Source organism: Labrus bergylta, chromosome 18 (genome assembly GCF_963930695.1).
Source record: "Labrus bergylta chromosome 18, fLabBer1.1, whole genome shotgun sequence".
NCBI classification, from domain to species: Eukaryota; Metazoa; Chordata; class Actinopteri; order Labriformes; family Labridae; genus Labrus; species Labrus bergylta.
Window position 1 is genome coordinate 17,308,394 of NC_089212.1, and position 23,431 is coordinate 17,331,824.

The 23,431-nt window shown below is 40.2% G+C and overlaps 1 protein-coding gene across 1 annotated transcript in view; it reads right to left on the minus strand.

Annotated features, from left to right (window-relative positions):
* kcnh5b (potassium voltage-gated channel, subfamily H (eag-related), member 5b) overlaps positions 1 to 23,431 on the minus strand; it is a 140,540-nt gene that overhangs the window by 90,013 nt on the left and 27,096 nt on the right. Inside the window, exons 6-8 of the mRNA XM_020627666.3 lie at positions 19,232 to 19,624; positions 4,267 to 4,424; positions 2,835 to 3,106 (exon numbers count right to left, since the gene is read on the minus strand). Coding sequence (XP_020483322.1) covers positions 2,835 to 3,106; positions 4,267 to 4,424; positions 19,232 to 19,624 — 823 coding nt within the window. The remainder of the gene's footprint in view (positions 1 to 2,834; positions 3,107 to 4,266; positions 4,425 to 19,231; positions 19,625 to 23,431) is intronic.

Genomic DNA, 23,431 nt, shown 5'->3' on the forward strand with positions numbered 1-23,431 from the left:
ACATTAGCACACAATTAAGTAATAAGATATTCACATTAAATATATTTTGGTCGCCCTTCCTTTTAGGGTCCCCAAATTACCAGGTATTAATCCAGTAATTGCATGGTCATTGTGGTGCATTATGGTGTACTATCACTGGAAATACAGGGAAACTACAGCTGAAGAGAAAAAAAAGAAAAACCTCCAGCATTACCAATAACTTCAGTTAAGTACCAGGCAGTTCTGACTGGTTTCAGATGATAACAACTCAGATATCATTGTGTGCATTCCAGGACACTAGGAAACAATTTCATAGAAATGCCCCACACACTTTATTTTGTCCTGTCCAGAATTTAAGATAATACTCCAATAGATTACTTTGATTATTATGGTTATTGTCCCTGACTGTACCCGCTAATGATTCATTTACCTCAGAAACTATGAAGAATTACATCAGTACTTTCCTTACCTGTTATTGATCACTCACCACAAACTTGTCGCATGTAGGTTAGTAAAACATCTATAGTTACTCAGTAAGTTAGCTGGTACTAATTTGTAAAAGGAAGGGTTACCGAAATGTTATCACAGAAACCTAACAGCATATCCGTCCAGTCGGGATGACATACCAACATCTTTTTTATTTTTTTTTATGAAATTAATGCAGTTGCATGTCTCCTTAACTTTGAACCAATCCTCAAAACAACTTTTCTGTTTGTTTTCCTCCGTCAAAGCCTCAAGGGAGCCACTTGGTAGAAAAAAAGGAAGTACTCAAAGTAAGAATATGTACTTTGAGTTTTGCAGACTCTACATAAACTTTAATAATTGATGCACTGAAAGCAAGTGTTCCTGCAGGATATAGACACAAGCTCCATCAGGCCAGCAGAGAGAAACACTTTTGTTGTAAATTTGCCACTTTTGGAAAAACAAATCTCCCAAATCAGACTGCGGGTGTTCCATTACGACAGAGTGTAAAACCATGACTACAAGATATAAAACAGCAAATATGCTGTTAAGAGCAGAAAGTATGACTCTCCTGATATTTCCACTGGAAGCTGCTTAAGATCCAGACAGTTTCAACAATAAAAACGTGGACTGATGAGAGGGGCACAAACAGTATTAGGTAGTTGGTCATGAGGTTAGGGCTGATCTCTGGATGTTTAGTTTCTTTGGAGAAACCATTATGAAGAGAAAATCACATAATGCTATCCGATTTTACTCCCAACCCCTCAGAAAATCTGGAGGGACTCATCTGTGGCTAGAAAATCTTCAATTTGCATGTAGCTGCAAACTATGAACCTTCAACATTTATCGACCTTGTTGATGCAACATGAAGGTGCTGTTTAAAATGTTTACAGTAAGGGCAGGTTGATAAAAGTCCATCATTAACAAAAATACTAATCTGAGGATCTGATGTAAACTGCAGTCCAAATACAAACATGGGGGATGGGGGGGGAAGACACCAATCAAAGACCTTATAAAAAACTACTGCGTCGCCCTGTGTCTACGTTATAAGTAATACAGTTAATGTGTCGTAAGATTCAGCTCAAATGCTTGACAATGGTTAAGGAGTGATAATAGTTTAATTTCACTGCAGGTTTGGGAATGGATAAGAACTCCAGTCTTGTCGCACAAATTTAATTTGTGAAGCTTTGCAACAAACTGAAAGATGAATCCTGTTAAATGACATTATCTTTTGTAATACAATATACTGACGTTAGGGATTTTTTCTACTCGAGACACTGAAATTTGTTGTAGAGTTAAACCATATCTCTTACACAAAGAAGCTGTGATACAAAAGTTATTTTCCCCCCTCACTGTTACCCACTCATATCTTGTGGCTCCCTCGTTTGTTCCGATGATTTCTCAGATTAACCACAGGCAGCTCAGTTTGCTATTAATCATGTCTGTCACATGCTCTCTTTTATTATTCTGCACAGTTTTCGGCTTCTTTCATCGTCAGTGTGGAGTCTCCTGCTGTGCAGATCTGTGTGCAGCCTCTGTGTGCTGTACAACTGAATTAACAACAACGCTCCAGCTAACAAGCTCCATTAAATCTGCCCCAACATTTCCATATAGTAAAACGGATAATGCAAAAAAGAAAAAAATGTGAGGTGTCATTGGTGGTAACTTTAAAGGAGTTCAATTATTCTGATCCATATTTAAATACATATAATGTTACAATGTTGGATGTCCATACTAAACCTCAGCAACGTTTTTTTTTTTTTTTACACAAGATACACATTTGTTGACATAATCCCAGGACGTAGTTTCCTTCTGCTATAAATGAGATGAACTCTGCAAGACTCCGCAAGAGATGGAGTAATGCTACAGGACACGCCCAGCCGAAATCTCGCTCAAAATGTCCCTTCGACTGCAGAAGTAGCTGGCCAATCGGAGGAAAGTGGGAAGGGGGACATTAAAGAGACAGCAGCTGAAATGAACCATTTTGCTCCCACTGTGGATAAGGATTACTAGAACCTCATTTAGTGGAAATTGCGTAATGAATCAATCACTGAAACAAACTCTTGGGCCAACCAACACAAACCAACATTTTAACTGTAAGCTACATTGGTTACACAATACAACCAGCAAGTAGTGAAACTTTTACACAGCACAAAAGTTTGCTTCAAACTGACATCAACACATCATCAAAAACTCCACCACCAGAATTCCCTAAAGGTAGCAGCCTCAGTTGATTTCCTCTCAGTGTACAACATTGCACAGCAGTACAGTGTTATCTCCTGAATCAAACTGACCTAGTGTACTTTTTCACGCTCTGAAATGCAACAAACCAAAACATCTGATACAGCCTGGCCTCCAGCAAGCCACAGCTGCAACACATATCTCATACTCACATCCCACCATCATCATGGCCACAGAGAAGATCTTCTCCCCGTCCGTAGAGGGGGCTATGTTTCCAAAGCCGATGGTCGTCAGGCTGGTCATGGTGAAATACAAAGAGGTGATGTACAGAGAGTCTTTCCCAGGGCCGCCCTCCCATTGGCCCGATCCGCTGGCGTTGTAGCGGTAAGGTGATCCGATGTTGATAGCTAGCTGGTAGAGCCAACTGTCCATCTTTATGGTGTTTGTTGCTTCATCGATGACCTCATAGTCTCCTATACTGTACCTAATGAGGACAATATCAGAAGAATGAGTCTGTTAAGTAGGAATGACGGGAGTTTAAAGCTCCTGTGAGGAATTTGAGCTAAATATGAAACAGACTGGAATTAATACCGATGCCTTTTACGACAAACCAAAGCAAACAATACCAAGAGCTTTAAGATTTACTGTTTTAGTACAGTTATTTATGTTGCCTTAAATTGCTGCCTCGGGGAAAGGTGTAAGACAAAATGATTAACATTCACTAGAAACAGCCTAAACAGCCAGAATTAAATAATATGTTTCAAAACAAGTCAAAACCTCCCAGCAGTCAGTGCAATGTGTAACCAACGCCACAGGCAGCAATTTAGTTTCCCATTCAAATGTAATTGGCAAAACAAATTAGTAATAGATAAATAAGAGGAGGCAAGGTTGCCTGTCTTTAAAAAAAGCGCGTTAAAGCAGAGAACTGACGCACGTCCTTGTAACTAGAGGACAAAACTCCCCCTCAAACACCAAAAATGTCTTGATCCTTCCATTGTTTATGCACAGTATGTCTAATATAAACTTAAAGTCTCTTCATTTGCTTTACGAATATGAGACAAGCTACTTAGTGATCCTTAAATCTGGTTATTAAAACCATTAATCATTTATGTAAGCACAGACTGTGGAGCATAAATAAGACTCACTTAGGTCTGTCAAGGCTCATATTCTGTTATTACAGTCATTTATTTTTCACATTCATCTTAATATGAAAACTTAACGCAGCTTTGGGGGATGAAATCAGCTGTTCTGTTTGGACGTTTATGTCAAGTTAAACTGCTAATTTGACCTCAGACTCAGTCTTAAAGTAGGAGAACAATCATTGGTGTCTTGCTTGTTAATAAAAGAATGATTAAAATGGGTTCGGCTTTCCTTTGTGGGAGCAGAAAGCATTTGTTATCAGCCATAAATAAATGTTGTTAGACAGAAGAAAAGAAAAAAAAACAGCGCTTGCAATTAGACAAAACAGCAGCAGATGATTTGTAATGTACAGATGGGGAGGACAATATTTAGCATACAGAACTAATTAGGAACAGTTTGAAAAACAAGTCAAATCACAGCAGCCAGCAGGAGATTTTTAATGTCACCAAACTGCGAGGAAATCGACAGGCTCTTAATGATGGTTTACAAAGAAAAACTGTTTACCAGATGCAGGCAAGCCAGTGAGCCACCAGTCCGAACACGCACACCAGCAGCACCAAAACAGCTGCTCCATACTCCAGGTAGTGGTCTAGTTTCCGGGCCACACGGCCCAAACGCAGCAGGCGGACCACCTTCAGAGAGCTGAACAGGCTGCTGATGCCCTGAGGGGGAGGAAGGGAGGGAGGGAGTGTAGAATGGAGAGAGATTTGTTTATAGAAGTGATAGCAGTGGAGAGGGGTCGGAAAAAGAAACAGAGAACGAGAGAAGTGAGAAAAGGTGAAGCATGGAGAGAGGAGACAAGGATATAGGAGATGGAAGAATGAGAAATGTAGGAAGGAGGTTTAAGGAGAAGTGAAGGAGAGAGAAAAAGAATAAAGTTAATGTGTGGTTGGAGTTGTTAAAAAAAAAAGTCAATATCCAGGTTTAGTGTTAGTACAGAGGACAGTGTGCAGCAAGGCCTGGAGCATCGACAACCTGTTGTGTCTTTGCCTTATGTTACATGTCAGTGCGTCTGAATAGGATAGAGTCAACAAATAGAACCAGTGCTCGACCCAGCTGATTTACTGGACATGTTGGACCTTTCTCTTTCAGCCTTGATGTGTTATGAGGCCATTTAACAGCTAAGACATGGCTGCAAGGAAAGTATGCAGAATAAAACTCACCATCTTACACACAAGCGCACACACAGACACACACACAGACACACACACAGACACACACACAAGGCTTTAGTGTAATGGCTCAATATGGTCCTAGCCTTATTCAAGACTGCCTGTTCAATGCTCGATATTTATGTCCCTGTGACATCTCCACTTCACTATGAATGACACATATGACACATGGTCATAAAGGGGGGGATGAAGTCCTGCCATTGAAGGTTGGAACAGAGGCGTTACAGTACAGGGGGCAAGCTGGGATAAGAGGAAGCATCAGGGGGAGAACACTGTCTGTGTGTGTGCTTAATCTGACTGTGTGTGTGTGTGTGTGTGTGTGTGTATGTGGAGCACCTGCAGTTTTTCTACACATTGTACGGTGAATTCAGAGACTCGGACACACTGTTGTGGAATCAATATGAATGTAGAGACGTAATGATGGTGCACTGTCTTTAAAGTGCTGTTCAAAATCCCACTCTGCAAAAGATAACTATTTTTGAACAAATTATCTAATAACATCACATGTGTACGTCCTGTAGCCGCTTGTTACAGTATAAAAGTGAACTCTGTCACCCTTTTTATGTGAAATACACTCGTAAAACTTTGCAATTTCTGGGGTTGCACCTTTACATCATAATGAATATTCCTGCTGTTATGTTATGATCTGTAATTCAACCTGAAAAAGGCAGTTTAAACAGAGCTTACAAACACAGTGTTAGTTTGTATTAATACATGTGAAAGGTCTGCAGTGTTAATGAGGACAATGATAGTTCTTATTTTGTTACTTGTACCGGAAAATAGTGTCAGCTGTTTTCACTCCATTTTCTCAACTCTGTTCTTTTCTCAATTTTTTGTTTAATTCACTGCTCGAGTAACTTTGTATTTGAGAACCAGTAAAATTGCATCTACTGTTAATTTGAGAAGAAAAATGATCTAAAAAGAAGCAATTGTCAAAGGTGGTTCAGTGTTTTTTTTTTTTGGCAATAATCTCCAGCAATATTGCAAATCATGATGGCAGCTCTAAAAATACTTCATCATCAGGCTATCATGCACTCAAATTATGTATCTACTCAACATTTTATTAGTAAAAATGTTTGCCGATGCTGTAAGAAACAAGAATTATGAACAGTTTGCCCCCTGAGCACACGTACTAGTTTATTTCCTACTGTAAAATGTCTAATTCAGTGCATCTTGTAAACAAATCTTTATTGAACATATTTGAAGAATCCTTCTCAGAAACCCAATATCTGCAAGAAACTCACAGTCATGAAGACAAATATGATTTAATGACCATTACTGCCACACACAGTCTGAACTTAACTATAGAAGGTAACTATTAATGGACGAAGCTTGGGTGATGTCACCCATCTGTTACAGCAGGGTGCTCTGGAGGCTCAGCAGCAGCAGCAGCAGCCGCCATGCTGGAAATGCTGTCTCAGAAGACTACAGTCCATTTACCGTTAATACAACAAAATGTTGACAGTAGGCGGACTACTCAAAGTGCTTTTTCACCACATGTCAGCCCGACCCATTCACACACTGATGGCAGAGATCGCTATGTGAAATGAAGTAACTAATCCTATGAATACGCATTCACATGCCGCCAAAGCAGCTGGAGCAACTTGGGGCTATGTGTCTTGCTCAAGGACACATCGGACATGTTGCTGCAGAAGCTGGGGATCGAACCCTCGACCTTCCCGTTGATGTACGACCGACTCTACCAACTGAGCCACAGCCTCCTGCTCCAGCTGAGATGATCCCCTGAAGCGGGGACACTGTTATATACCACAAACTTCCTCAAACACAGTTGGCTGAGAGAGGGACTAAAAATAAACAAAACAGATTGTTTAGAACCACAGGAGCAGCAGCAGCACCCTGAGGCGTCGGCACGCTCTGAACCATACGTTTGAACACAATTAAAAAGCCAGAGTGTTCGAAGCAGAAGAGGTTTAACACTTTAAAGTCTGAAGCTCAATATTTACACACATTTAAAAAGTAATACTTTTCTCATTTAGGAGCACAGAGAGAGAAGTTGTAGAATAAAACCTGCAGGGTTATCTAATGGTGTAGGCTCTGGTGTTATGTAACGAGGCAGGAGACTGCCGAGGCCGAGGCGTGGTGCTCTCTGCAGCTTCCTTCAAACTCCTCACGCTCAGCTCAGCCTTCACCTCCATGTTGACATTCATTTTCAGTCTCAATGTCTCCATCTTCAAGAACCAGCTCCTCAGTAACAGACCTTAAGAGTTTCTTTTCTGAAAAACATCGGGACAAGGTTTCACCCTGCAGTTTGAAAAAGTCTGGCAGTACTCGGCTGTCCTGATAGAAAGACTTAGTTTCTCAATTCTGTGCTCACATCTTGAAGTTTTCAGCCAGTGAAATCTTGTTTTAAAGAAGGTGTTCCCACATCCAACTATCTCATGAAGAATGTGCGTAGGACATTAAACTCATCACTTTGAATCAAAGAAAATCCTGCACACTCTTTCAAGGCGTCACCAATTTATTAGAAGAAAGAAAAAACGTTTCCGTCCCTCTGAACCTTTCTCAGTGTGTTGTCTGATAACACTTTTGAACGTAATCTGTTAAACCGACATACACTGTACAACTGTAGAAAAGTCCTGTTGGAATTTGAGCACAAACTGTCCAACTGAATCATTTATGACGCACGACCAAAACTCACGTTAAATGTTCTCACACTGTTCGACCTGATTGTTGGGCCCGACCCGAGAGCTCACTCTGTACAAATTCAGTCGAGACAAACGTTCATAATTGTCAATAGAAAACTCTCCCGGGCTGAAGGTTGAAATCAGATCTCTGAATTTCAATTTCTCATATGCATGGCTGACAATACACACATCGGCAAAAATGCTTACCCTCTCTCACACACACAATCTGCATCACCAACAAACACAAGTTTACTTGCAGCTAATTCGTAATAAATTTGCCCTGTCAGCTGGAGGTCTGCAGTTATTTCCTGACGATGTTTCTTCCGTTATTGGAAGGGGAAGCCAGATTAATTTTGGCATGCCTGCTGTTGCCATGGTGAGTTTGGACGCCGTCTGTCAGTTTGTGCAGGCACAATTGGGAAAACAATTCACAGAGTCGGGGGAATCGATTCGTGGCTCTGCTCTCCCAATGCAGGTGTGTGCAGTCTGACGACCAAAATATCAGACCATCCTAGGAAACCATCTGACCGGTGGCTAGCAGCTTGTCGAGCTGTGATCAGCTGTTGTGCCTTGATGTAAAACTGGCAGAAATTTTGCCTGTTGTCAAAATTAGTTGTACGACTCAAAAATCATATCTAAATCGGAGTGAGATGGTAAGGCGTACGCACAGCTTTACAGTGCCGTGTGCTTATCTACAGGAACAAAACTGTAAGATCTATGATTATTTCTTACCATGTGTGAGGTCTTCAACATTTTCAAACTCTGTTAAGATATTAAAAATCTTTTGCTGCGTGCCTGGCTTTATGTCAGAAGGGGAGACTGTGTTCCCTGCTTAAGTCTCAACCCCTGCTTAATGAGCCACAGGGTGAGCTGCTTCCCACCATGCACAGTACAAGTTTTGGACCCAGTTTTGTGAAAGAAGTAGTCCTGCTGCCAGCCATTACTTTACCACAGAATAAACACTGTAGATGTGTAAAAGGTTAAGAAATATGTAGAGTGTGGTTTATGTGCTTCTGGGCTCATCCTTAAGAAAGCCCCTGGTTATGATATAAATTAACTATGTTTTTCTGGTAATTTGGTCTCGCTGTCTAATAAGACTCATTTTCTTTGATCTTTACTTGGTCCTAACTCAAGTCTTGCCTAAGCAGATCTTTATTGCACCTTGGCCTTGTCGCAGACTCCTGATGCAGGTTTTTTTTCTGATGTCACACACCCAGCCAGCCATCTCCACCTCTCCACCTCTCTCAGCCGCAGCTTCAAAGGCCTCCCTCTGGGACTCGGACAGCTCCCAGCTCATATGTAGATGCTTCTAAATTAAGCCGCCACAGGCCAGGGTAACACAGATGAAAAGAGCATGAGTCAAGAGCGCACAACGCATGTAAAATCATGGCTCATAAGCACCTGTTTATCCAAACAGAGCCCGGCGAAGTGAAACGGCGTACAGGCAGAGATTACACGTCCATCGGGAAGCTCCTTTCTCAGCGTCGGCTTTTTCTCTCATTATTTTCAAAGCGCAGAAGGCACTGTTGCATGTTGCTGACAGCACTGGGAGCTTAACGTGTTTTCAGCACTCAATCCGGCGAGCATTAAATCATTTCAAATGTCTCCGCTATAAGCAAAAGAGTGCTATGCCTCAATTCAGTCACATTGTCATTCAGCAGCAACAGCAGCCAAAAGCAAGACCATCACTAAGCAGCAAAAGCACCAAAAAAAAACCCCATTTTAATCCTTTATACATTTTGAACAAACTGAATAAGTTAAATATAATGGTGGAAAAAAAAAAACATTTTGTGAAATCAATGAGATACAAAATATAATCTAATTAGATAAAGAGAGTTAAACTAAATCATAAACAGACAGCAACAGACTCTAATGTAAAACTCAAGGTACCAAGAACAATGTTTCCAAGGTAGTTCAAATCTCCAGAGTTTTGTTTTCCATTGGTTTTCTATTGGTTCTCTCAGGGTAATCCGGACTATTTTACCACTCCTGCACATTTTCCTGGATTCTACCATTTCATGCTTTAATCCATTTATATGCCCTTTAATTATGGGTGAGACAAAATATTGATATTGGCATATATCGTGCTAATTTGTGTGATACAATAGTCTTAATGCTTTTGCAGAATATCTTTATTCTTACAAATCAGGCACAAATCTCTGTATTGAATGATAATGTATCGTTGGACAAGTACAAAACATATTATCGTAACATCTGCGCCCCCCCATCGTATCATATCATATCTTGTTGTATTGTAACATATCACATTATGCCACCTCTAACTTTATTAAAACCTTTTCATGTCAAACATGATTTCAAAGAAAAGGTGTAAAAAGAATTAACAAAGTCTCTGGTCAATTTAAATATCCCCGTAAGCCAATGACAGCAGGCCAGAAGGCATTATACCCTGGCCCTGAAATATGCACACCATACCAGAAATAAAGCCATGTAAATGTTATTGATTACACCTGCTTTGAGGAAACAAAATATCTGCTGTGAGAAATGGTCTATTTTCTATTGCTCTATACTGCGTTCACACAATGTCAGCAAAAAGGGAGAACAATACATAAAAGGGCCACTCAACCCCCGAGGCTCTATGTGTTTCTCTAACATTATCCGACGCTAAATCACCTGAACGCAGCATTCACCAGTGACCTAAACTATCCATCTTCCACTTAGGCAGTGTGATGAAAACAAAGGATATAAAACTAAATGATGTGCAAATAACAAACTTGGATGGCGTACATTAAAACAATTGAATTGCCATGCTATTTTTGACGAACCATATGGCGTGTCTCAAGAAGCAGAAGAGCTTCATCCAAAGAGAATGTACAGCGAGGTTTATAGAGAAGAAAATAAAGACAGAGATACAGTTATTTTGGTATCCAAACTGATGAGATGATGAGAGAGATGATTGTTCTTTAAAAAGAAACTGTCTGTGGCAGCAGAATAATCATGACAATAATGAGCAGGTGTGGACGGACAAAGTAACAAGTAATTAGGGATGGAGATTTTGAAATTTAAAGTATAACATACAATTTTTGAACTATGTTGAATACTCTAAGATATAAAACAGTACAGTTTATGTATCCTGGGATCCCCACAAATCTTTACAGTCTTTTTTTATTTGCTCTGGGAACTTCGTCTGGTTCCACTCTGGTTTAGACTGAATACCATTCACCCTGATTCAGGTTTGGACAACCCATCGGCAAACTCTAGTTTTGAAAAATGAAGCCAATGCAGAAGTGCAAAATCCGGCAGTTCGTTGAATCTAGACCGATGCTGAAAAAGTCTCGTTGATTAGAGGTTGGAACTAGCTACCTAGCCTAGCAATCTACTGCTTTGTCACAAGTCCGACTGGTAGCAAGGGGAGTTATTTTGGTTGACATTACTACCTCCCATCACTCTGCCTTCTTTCGTCCCTGCATCTCATCTGGACAATTAAACTCAATCAGCAGACACATTCAACTCCATCTTCCTTCATACCTGCCCTCTCTCTGTGTTAACACGATAACATAAGGAGTGTTATTACCACGCCCAAAGCTGCATTATGCACAGCTCCCACCACGCTCTGTCAGTTTGGCCGGCCGCAGCAGTGGCAACACACCCGGCACACAGAAAGGTCATCCTGGATTAGACCTTTCTGAGTCGCGGTGGCGCCTGCAGACACACACTGTGCGCTCCCCTCGGCCTGCCAGGATCCTCCGTGACAGCAGGTGGCTCCGGGACCCATAGGGGTCCCTCCCTGACTGACACAAACACATGCCCCCCACCACAACACAAACACACGCTCCATCTCCTCACACCACCTCTGCTGTAACCTCAAGCAACATCAACACAACTCCACAGGAGAATGTTACATCATTGTTTGCGGTTTTACAGCCAAAGCTGAACTACGGTACATCAGTTGTTGCGCTGATGTGCCAGCTGACCTGTATGTGACTCAGTGTAGGTGTTCCTGCTCCAGAGATATAAAAAACAAACGTCCAACAGAAAGTAACAGAGTGATAACGTGTAGAGTTTGTTCTTTTTTTTTGTTCTTGGCTAAAATAACTTGTATAAAAATATGTAGCATACAATGTAACAGTATGTTTTATTTATTTGTAGGACATTTTTTAGGTGTCTAAAGTTTGAATTACAGCCCTGTTAAAGGTAGTACAAAGTTTAGCTTCTGTGTCGGTACTCAAGCTGTCCTACCAAACAGACAATGAGCTGAGTTATTCACACTATTAGAACCCAGTGTAAACCCATTTAAAAAAAATCCAAACTACCCTTCAGAGTCCTTGAGTCCTATGATTGGTCTCGAGTTGTTTTAGATTAACCAACTGGGGGAAAAAAAATGTTTTTAATTTGTCTTTCTAGATATTAATTTAAGATGCTGCTGATGCTGGCTACACAATTTTCAAATTGTAACAGATTGTATTTTTAAATGGGAGACCACAGACACGTATTACCTCCTTTTTGTAAAATATCTCAAGATAACATTTGCTATGAATTGGCGTCATACTAATAAAAGGTTGATTGAACGCACGCATTAAACGATTCAGCCGGACTGCGAGACAACTCTCCTCCTGTTTCAAGAAATGATTTCACAATGATATACCTATTGCACAGACACTTGCGTGAATAATTGTGAATTCAGAGGAAAAACAAATATGGAGGATGATAAAGATTGTTCAGCCCTATTGTGGTATTTGGACATTATAAAGGCATGCATGTTGTTTCCATTATTCCACAAGGTGGTCTTTTCTTATTCAATATTCCACTTGGCTCAGGCACAGTTCTGTTTATGTTGGCTGCCATGATTGTGAGCTGCCTGCTTCCCAGTCTCTCATTGACTATTGCTGGTACAGTACATGGCCCAGAATCTCGATATTTACAATTTTCGAGATCGGTGAGGCTCTGGCTCATTTGGGGGCAGTAAAATACATTTATTGACATCATACACTTGAGGATTATTTTTGACAAATAATTGGTGGCAACAAGCCTTGAATCGTCAAACTTGCAAAGCCACCACATCCCCAGGTCTATGGGATGACACTGCTGGGTAAAATGTCATGATCGCTCAAACGAATGACGGTATAAAAATAAAATAATAGCTGTATACTATACTTCCCTGAGATAGAAAGTCTTCCACTGTAGTGAAATTAAAGTTAGGACTTGGTAATGACTTGTAAGTCCTCACAGCTCGTGAATATGTATGTACATCAAGGTCCGGGACTTGGCAGCGCCTTCATATCACCAGTTTGGCAGACTCTTCCTACCTGCATTAAAACACGACTAAAAATACTTCCTGCCTGCTTCAGCCATCACAGACGGGAACCAGGGGAATTCAGTCTGCAATAAGTCTATAATAATCTTTGCTATTTTCTTTCACACGGCACCTAAAGCTGCCCACACGCTGTCCTCAGTCAGCACCCATCTATTCTTCTGCTCTGCTAATACGGGAAAGCAGAAACGTCAATTTAGAAAAGAGGGGAAGAGAGACACTGTCTCAGTCCTGTTTAGTTGCTGGGAATGTATGTGCCATTGATTTCCCTTCAGCCTGTCTCCCCCCGCTTGCTGTTTAAAAGACAGGGACGGAAAACTCCACCCAGCGGGGTTGCATCGAATCCATCAGCGGCCAGCAGAGAGTGGCTGGGCAACGAGAACACCTGAACCAAGAATAAGACTCATTACAATGTACCATTCACTAAGGGGTAAACAGTACCAGCAGCAGGAGAAAACACAAAAACATGAAGAGGAGGAGGTTTAAACAGTGAGGATAAACTGAGACATGCAGGCTCAATAAAGTTATTGTTATAGAAATATTTTAAACACTTCTGTCTGATCTGAGCCGCATTCTCGAAATATTTCTTTATTCCCTCAATAAAGAGTTCTGTAACTTAAACTAAGTACTGTGTCCCAGGATGGTCTTAAACTCTTTCACTGGCTGGTGGTTACTGTTCTAGACTATTATTTACAATACTTAATATTACACCAGAGCAATGGTAAAAAATAAAGTTATGAAAAAAGATATCTGAACACAAATCTAGGCAACAGTTTAAGTACTTTTGTTTATCCATGATAAGAGTTTATTCCACTGCAGGTAACAACGGAAACTTCTACAGTATATCTGAGACCAAAACATCTGTAACCTCTCACCGCCGGTTTTCCCTGACATATTTTAGATACTTGACAAGACAAAGCAGCGGCATGTCTGGCTTTGCTAACATGCTGTAAACATGAGGGGACGGAATATTAAGTAAATAATATGAAGAGGTGATGGTGCTTTCAGAGGAAATCACTGTTCATTCTGCAAGATTCACGTCTTGCAAAGACAAAAGCTAAATGTTTTAAACGCAATCTTTTACCAAATTCAAAATATCTGAACAAGATTTTGTTACAAAGGATAAACGAGTGAGAGTTAGGAAGCAGCTGAGGGTGTGAATTCTGTTAACACGGGTGAGTTTGCATGTGTGTAATCTGACGCCGAGTGATGCATAGTCCGACTCGTCAATTGTACCAACCTTCTGCAGGGAATTTCTCAAGTTCTACTGAAATAAAACAAGCAACATCGATTCCATGTATAAAAGTAATGTGTGCATTCCTTTTGGGGTAGTGGGAGATCATGTTGAGGTGGTGGGCCGCCATTCAGGAGCAGGTGCAGGGGCAACAATAAAATCTTCTTAGCCTAATTGCTTAAGGGCCCAGAAAGAAGAAGAGATTTATACTTTTACATTACTGGTCTATTTTTTGTTCCCTGCATAAGGCTAAGCCACAGCCCAAGTGAAAGTAGCTGTAAATAAATCTGTTTGTAAATGAGCAGGAGACCTCATTGTGCCAGAGACGATGTGGCTGGCAATAGATTGCAAGTTTAAATAATCAATACAGTCTATGTGTAGCTCTGATACTTTTATTAACTGCTGAATTTATTCAACCACTTTGGCCTACACTTCCAAATCTTGAAATCCAAACTGCCTGTATCACTTGGCATGAATTATTAAGACGCACTGAAGCGGCTCATCTGAGTGCACAAAGTGTGGCTGGCACGCAACCACACGCCAAGAAGAACATGCAGGGTCTCTGTACCAGATTTTAAAAAAAACAAAGCACTACCTCGCCTACATAACAGGTCAGTTGTGTCCCATGCCTTCCTTTGACAGCTTTATTGTAAACAGTAACTTTGATATAGATAGACAGACAGACAGACAGACAGACAGACAGACAGACAGACAGACACTACCCGGAATCGGTCTTGATCTTAAGATCGGTCACGAGACTCGGTCTCAGACTTAAATCAAGAGATAAGACCACCACTGAAAGAGGCTATTGTTCCACATCATTACAGTGATTAGAAGGAAAACGCCCCTTGGTCTTGGCTTGGTCAATCAGTAAAGACAATTTTTTACTTAGTTGTGCATAAATATGACTGTAACACCGGTATTCCATTGGTCATTTTGTAAGTTTCCTGAAAGTGCGAACTATGTTTCACTCATGTCAGATATAAAAACATGAATAAATATAGTTTATTCATTTTATGTGCATTGTGTTGTTCAGAACAGAATTACCATTCTGGCGGAGGACTGAAATTAATTTTTGGCATGGAAAATTAATAGATGTTGAAAATTGAGCTGCTGGCAGCTTAAATATTGGTATTATTATTACTGGCACTCAAAAACTCATGTGATTACGCCCCCACTTGGCAGTCAGACAGGTACACACGAACACACACACAAACAAGAACACAATAAAGCCTGCCGGTGCACAGGCACATACCCACACCATGTGTTCATAAGCATGTGCATGCACACACGTCTGCTTTATTTACCCACACATGAAAAGATTAAATATTCAAACATGAAAAACAGAGAACGCATGAGTACAACACGACCAGACAGCGTTTGTTCTTTTCCCCCCTTATTTTGGACTCAACAGGCCGGTCCTTCCCCTCAGGCTGAGGTCTAATTAATTCAGCAGGAAATCAAGTGGAAAAGCACCTTTAATGGACTTCAGGCCATATTGATATAACTCTTCGATATCTGACGGGTGTAAATGGGCGTGAAAATCACTGAGAGGCAGCTTGATCCCTCGCAGACCTCTCCCAGAATTCAAACAGCAGGGTCATGATCTAAAAAAACTGAAACCCCAGAGGTGGTAACTATATACCTTTTCTTAAACTGCTTAAAGACAACCAAACCTCTCTAAATCAATGTGCTCTTTCAGGGCTTATTAGAAAAAGCAGTGGTATTAGATTTCTCCTCCACAGTTAAAAATCTAGATCAGAATACAAACGGCCCTTAGCATTTTACTCTCCTAGACCACGACACATTCCTCAACATTGGCTTTTGTCATGGGGGTCAAGGTTTAGAGAGACAGTAGAATAAAATGAGGACCAGGAATAATCATGTGAATCTCAATAATGAATTTCAAATCTACACAAACAGGGCCTGGACAGGAAGACTGATGGAATGTTAGCGATTACTATTTCTCAGCACTTCACAAGCAAGCTGTCGTTCATTATCTCAGCCTGAATAAAAAGCAGTACACCATCAATAATTAATCAAGAAGCTTTATGAGCTTATTTACTAAAAATAGAACCTGCTGTTGTGTCGCACAGCCCAACGAGACAAACAGTCGCATTACCAGCTTTGTGAGTCAGAACTTTCGCTCAAGTAATGCTTGGAGCGAGTCAGGGCCAGGCTTAAAATATCAGTTAATTGTTTAGTAGATTAAGTTTAACTATGCTTCCCATATAATGGAAGAATAGGATTAGCAACAATGCGTAGTACTGTATGGATGAAGCCAATGGGAATGCCAATAGTTTAGCTGGTCTTTTGACATACATCAAAGTATTAATTGGAATTAAGTTGGACCAAGCAGCAGCTTCTAGCAGCTTCTTTTTTGACAATTGCTTAAGGTATTTCATTACTCTTGAGGAAAACTTACTTTCTGTATCACATTTTATAGCAGTCCATCTAATGTTCGGAGGCATTTTAATCATAGTTTAAGCTATTTGTCCCACGGTTGTCCCTAATGGAAACAAAATATATTACCAAAATCATCTGAATGCATCGTCTGAACAGCATGAACAGAGGCGCGGCTTGTCAACAGGCAAAGCAGGTGACTGCTTGGGTCCCAGGACAGTAGGGGGCCCCCCAAGGGCTGAAAACATGAAAACCACAGCAATGTCTCAAAATGTGCAGAGTTTGCAATGACAGTTGGAAACCTCCCTACGGGGGCCCCATCTGACCGCACACACAAATAGAATAGTAAATGACTAAATGTTGCCAGTCCTTAAAATGTGGGAGAGACACTTGAACATAAATTCCGCTCTCTTTACATCATGGTGGTTGTTCTTTTAAAATAATACTAATAAAAATAAAATCTTTTTTTTTTGGTTGGTGTCACATTATTTAAATCGTAATGGGGGATGTATGCTGGTTGGAGAGGCCCCTTGTAAAATGTTTTGCCTAAGGCCCAAACAAACTCAAACACCATTGACCATGAATTTCTTAACAGAATTTTATGACCATCTGTCCATTAGTCATCCAGATGTTTCAAGCCCAACCAAAGCAATTGACTAAACAACCGTCATTCCAAGCCAATTCCAAAGAAACACAAGAAAAAAAACGCTATCAGTTTGCCACTTGCACAGCATCCCTGCAACTCCCATAGGAACACCCCAATCTTCTACATATCTCTAACTCAAAAGGCACTTCTCTAATTCATCTACCAGGACTTCTCTCCTTTTTCTGCGGATCAAAATAGATTTCCATCCCATCACCATTATCTTTTCTCCTTTCTCTTGTCACCCAACCAAATCTCCGTCCCAGATGTTTTGTATTCCATAACACACAGAGACAGGCTTCTTTCTTCTTTTAAATGCACTAAAGGCCCTTATCAACACATTATATTAAAAGGGCCCGTCATCTGTATATCTTATATGGATACTAGCATCAGATTAAAGACCTTTGAAGTTCAATCGGTATTAGATGAAATTAGATAGCATTCTTGTTGTCTGAATTCTGGTTACCTGTTTTTCATTAACAAAGGGGACATTCAAAATCACATGTTTGTTGCCCCTTACAGCTCCTATGAGGTTTTAGTGATTTTGGCAGCCCCTATCAGAGCAATACATCGTATCGCTTTGTTGATGTTTTCCACTTCATGCATAGGAAGTGTTTACAGACAACAAATTATTATCCTAGCGCATCCTAGCAAATGTCAAAAAGGTTTTTGTTTTTTTCAGTGTAGTCGTCTAACACTTACCTTACGCCAGCAGTTAGAACCATTAAAAATGATACTATAGATACAGACAATCTTGATGCTGATGGTCCCATTTGTTTTTGTAAGTCATTAAGAAGCACCACAACTATTTTTAGTCTATTTCAAAAGCCAGTTAAAAACTCCTTAAAGGGGCTTTGAAAAATGTGGCCACACTCTACAGAATTCTTTAACGTCTATGTGATCAAAATGCGAGTCAGACCAGATGACGTCTTGCCAATCTAAATTCATTCTGCATGCATTTCCACCTTGTCCACCTGACTTTTTCTTGGTCCAGATAAGCTGTCACATGTTAACACCAGGGCTAAATGGGGTCACAGACATCCACTGAGACTCAGCTGAGGCCAGCAGCTGGAAGCTGGACAATCAGCAAACTGCAGGAAGCAGTTAACATAATGACATGATGAATCATCACCTCCTGAGACTACTTACTGTAATCCAGGCAATCTGGATATAACACACTGTTAATTCTGTAGAGTTGTGACCTATAATCTGCCTTGGATTCAATTAGAAACTATCTGTTTAATTATTTCTCTATAGATGCTTGTTTAAAGAGCTGTTGCTGTGTTTTTTAGACTGGTGGTTTAAAAACACAGTTGTCAGTTTGTCCAGTCAATTGTAGGAAGGGGTCTGAGGATGTCTCAGTAAAGGACAAATCATCTGTTGTAATTGGCTCGATCCCATTTCCAACAATGTTGGATTCCACCCCTTACCCAAGCTTAGTACCAATCAAGCTTGCCAGTAAAACAGTGGGTGAAGAAACACATGTTATTTGTAAGTATGTGACAGAGTATAGGACTGTAAAGCCCAACATCTCACTACAACTATCCTAGTTTTACTCAACAGCTCAACTTCAAACAGCTGTGTTTACTACTCTCATGGCAGATATGCAATTTGTTGGAACAGAAAACTCAGAGGTGGTAACAGAAACTAGTATAACCCGTTACATTTTAGGATGCAAGCAAGCTAAATAAAAGGATTTTAGCAGTTCCATGGTCATTTGCAAACATACAGCCCCCTTGTAAACCTTCAATGAATTCCTACGGCCAACCAAACAACTGACTGTTCATTCATAGCCTATATAAATAGTTATTTACAGACTGTGTGGGTGAAAAACCAAAGAAGCCAGAATTTCCTTTAAATTAATTCACAGTATGTTTACAGTTGGGTAGGGCTGCATGAATCACATTTTCATTGTTATCACAGTATGAGTAATACAACACTGCAACAGTCTTAATATATAAAAAAAACAGACTGCTATAGCTATAGCTTTTCCACATTGGGTTTACTGGGTAGCCAGTAGACGCAATAATCCCTTGCATTACCTCCCTTAAAACTTAAATACACTCACAACTAAAATAGAAAATATGAAAAACCCAACCGTACCTCATCCACGTTCTCGAAGGCATTGATGATGTCATAGGGCAGGCAGGACAGCAGGTCGATGACAAACCAGGTCTTCAGGTAGTTCATGCGGATGAGCTTGGGGTCAGAGATGACCTCTCCGCCTGGCCCCACGAAGGTGGTGTGGAAGTTGAGGACGATGTCCACCAGGAAGATGACGTCCACCACACTGTCCAGCACCAGCCACACGATGTTGTTCTGTTTGGTCTTGAAGGAGACGTTGTAGGGCACCATGATGGCCGTGTAGAAGGTGAGGATGAGGATCACCCAGTCCCAGGTGGTCTTGAAGGTGCAGTAGTGAAGGATAATGTGGGGAGGAGTCTTGGGGGCCTCCTGCTTGTACTGCGGGAGGATGTCTGAGTTCAGCTGTAAGACCTGGTGATGAGACAGAGCACCAAGCGTTAAGTCATCTTTCCTTTAGGTTCCCTTAAACTAAATGCATTTACTCAACAAAAAAAAAAGGTCATCAAAAGAATCAGCATTAGAAAAGAATTCAATTTAACAAAGTGATCAATTACTGTCGCTGCTTCATTTGCAGATTCACTGTAAAACTGAGTATCATGTTGATTTTTAGACAGACCACAGGCCTGCCTGCCTTAAGCTGCCAAGTCAGAACCATCATTAAGATTAATTCTTTAAAAGCCCATTACTGCACTTCATCCTGCCAACATTTGAATCTCGTTTACTTCTTTCAGGCATCATCTGTCTTTTTATGTATTTCATTCTTCTTCTGAAACCCTGTTTAAATTTCTTTCTTTAAGAACATGTCGTGTTTCAACCTCTTTTAATGATTTGCAAATAAATAAATACTTATTGAACTTGTTTTATCAAGTGTTTAGCGCATGCAAAATACCTTTTAAATAAAAACATAGAAACATCATAATATAAATGCTCCTTTCTACATTGAACTGTTTCCTGAAATTTAAATCATTAAAATTCACTTTTTTATGAAGGTTCATTCACAGTTTTGGAATGCATGTTTTGAATGCTCCGAATTCCCTCTAGGTGTGAGTGTGAAAGGCAACAAGGAGTCTGACTGAGTATGGTTCTTGCCCATTGACAGCAGGAGTTGGTCACGCACTGGAGCTGTTAAAGACCGGCAAGCTTGTAGGGACTTTTCAGCGTGGAGTGAAATTGCCTCTGGGTGTGAATGTGAGCCTGTCAGTTTTTTTTCCTTCTCTTTGTTTCAGCGCTGAGTGACAGGTGACCTGCCCAATGACGGCTGAGTCCAAGTCCAGCCCCCCTGCAACCCTCTAAAGAAAAAAGAGCGTTAAGCTCAAAGATGGATTTTTTTTTTTAAATATGTTACATTATAAAACGCTTCTCTTTTTTTCCAATATAATCTCTGCATTTTCAGGAAACTTTCCCTCAGAAAAATTCCTCCCAGGGCACACACACATTAAAGTAAAACAGAAAAAAGTAGAAAAAGAAAGGCAGTTGCTTCCATGTTTTGAATGAAGAGCAAGATAACAGGGAGATCCATTGATACATTCAAATATGAGTTGTAGTTGGATGATGAGGCAGGTTTTGTCAGTCTGCTTTATGATATTTCTAATGAACCAGCAATGTTTTCTTACAGTCAGAGAAAGTTCTTTTCACATTTATTCTTAAAATCTTTTCGACTAAACGAACAGCAGATTTGTGTCTCCCAGGATTAAAAGACAAAGGGATGAACACAAAGTAATTCAACCGATGACAAAGTTTAAGGAGGAAAACAAATAGCAAAAACGTTTTATTCTGTCTTAAGAGAGATGGACAAAAAGCAAGGAGAGTAAATCAAGTCAATGTTCGCAATTTTTATCTGTTCTCACATTTTTGCTGCTCCCTGAAGCTCGCTGTGACAAAACAGCATAATGAATACATTTGGTATGTGAAAAGTAAAAGGAATGTTGAGGACAGAAAGGAGAAAAAAAACATTCAGATGAGAGGGAGAATGAGAGTTTGCCAAAAAAGAGACAAAAAAGCAGCCATAATTTGATTGCAGCGTGATGATGATGTCCCCTGCCGAGCTCGGCCTCCTCTGCAGAGCTCAGACTACATTAACACACAGCAGTTTGATTTTATCTGCGGTGATCACGCATCCGCCATTCAACTCGTTTCACACTAAACGGCACATTGTTCTGTTCGTATCCAGCCGCTACGGAGATGAGCTGTTATACTGTCTTCAGAGCAAAATATATAATAAACGATTATAGTTTCCCATAAATAGTACTAATCATAACGCTTCCTGCGGTTCAATAGAAAAATTACTCCATAATATATTTAAGATAACTGCTCAAATGACAGCTTTTATGACTGCTTTGGGAAGTTATAATAAAAATAATAATGATGATAATATATATGATAATATTTAAATGTTATTGCCACTTCTGCTGAAGTGTTCATCACTTTAATATTGAGCTACTGCTCCTATTGATAATTATGAATATGATTAAATTACTCTGACTCCTACTGAAATCAATTAAGGTGCTACAGTACATGGTTCACATAAACTGCTGCATGATGCTATACAAATTTAGAACAATTTATCCAAAATTGTCAGCTGGTAAACAATGTAGTTTGGTTTGCCAAGTTTGGCCAACAGTAGCTGCGCTAGCACCGCTCCGATGGCCTTGGTCAGCCTAATTTGTCCACACAGTCGGACAGAGTGAGATGTTAAGTCGCACAGAGGATCAACAGCAGGCTTTATTCACACCAGCCTTCATCCGATCTGAACCTTATCATCAAAGCTGCCACTCAAACAGACCGAGGTCAACAGCAGCACTGCCTCTTTAAAATGCTACTGCCAATTAGCAGCCCAGGGGCATCATGGGGAGAAAATAAAACATCCCTGCTTATTTGACACTCGACAGCGTCCTCGACAGAAGAAGCCAGCTGTCCCTTTCAGACTGCAGAGCAGATGTATCACCTGCAACCTCCAGTGAGCATGCTCAGAACATTATGCAACTCAGGCTGGGAAAATGGCAAAGAGGGTGTATTAGCTTGTGACTGATTATGTGTTTTCCCTCTTCCTTCCTCCCCTGCCAACATTACTCTCCTTAGCTCCTCTCTCTTCTTTCCTACCAGATAGCTTTCTCTTCTGGATACTTCTGTCTTCTCAATCTTTCCCCCCAGCATTTTGTCTGCACAACATACTCACTAACAGAGAGCCAAAGTAAGACAAGAACTTTAGTTTCTGTTAGTCACTTCGTTGGATCATAGCTCACTCAACAGCTTGCAACTTCCTCCCACCAAATAAGAAGTGTTATACATTCTTTCAAATATTTGACCCATGTGAAAAAAAATACTTTGCCAGCAAAAACAAGCAACTGACTTCTTAACAATCAAAGACTTATTTGGGTAACACTTTATTTTGATAGTCCGTCTGTTGACACTCTAAACAAGCTATCAGTAGAAATTCATCATAACTTTTTCAACAGACAAGTAACATACATTCAACTAAATATTACTAGACTATACAGCGCCACAGGAATGAGTCCTAAAACCCGGAAGTAAGTCAAAATTTGAGCGCCGTGGGGTCTAACGTTTAGAAGTCAATGGGGATTTTGAATGGGTTTGTGGTTAGACGCCTGAAATAAGGTCTGTGGTTAACACAAGCTGAAGAGATGTTGGCGTTTTGTTAAATCACAAGAACTACGTTAGGTTATACCCCCACTTGTGAATTTTGAAGTTTTTACTTCAAATGCATTTTGCTTTTGAGAAAATGTGTTAAAAGCAGTATAAGCTGATACATTCTAATATCTTAAAGGAAGCATGTTGTCTGTTATTATTGTTTCCTCTGAGAGTGTGGCTTGTTATTCCTATCAATTCAATAATGGACACGGTCATAATAATTTTTTTCGGTATGTAAATAAAGTATTAGTCGTATAAAAATACTTGAACTACTAGGCTTTTAAATGTTCATTCATAATAAGGCTTGTAAATGTTCATTGGAGCAACAGTTTTTGACTGTAAGTATGGGCACACCCCTTAAAAAGTACTATTTTCCAAAATCCAGCTATGTTGTATCTCTCACATTTCTCTCTTGAGGGGTTAATCCTTTCCTTCTGTCCTTCTCTTCCCTCCTCCCTTTTAAATTCTTGGTTCCCTCTTCTTCCAAACTTAATTCATTACTTCCCTTCCCTCTTATTCAGCTACCTCTCTTTGCCCTTTACCCTCTCTCATTTCATTGCTCATTTCATA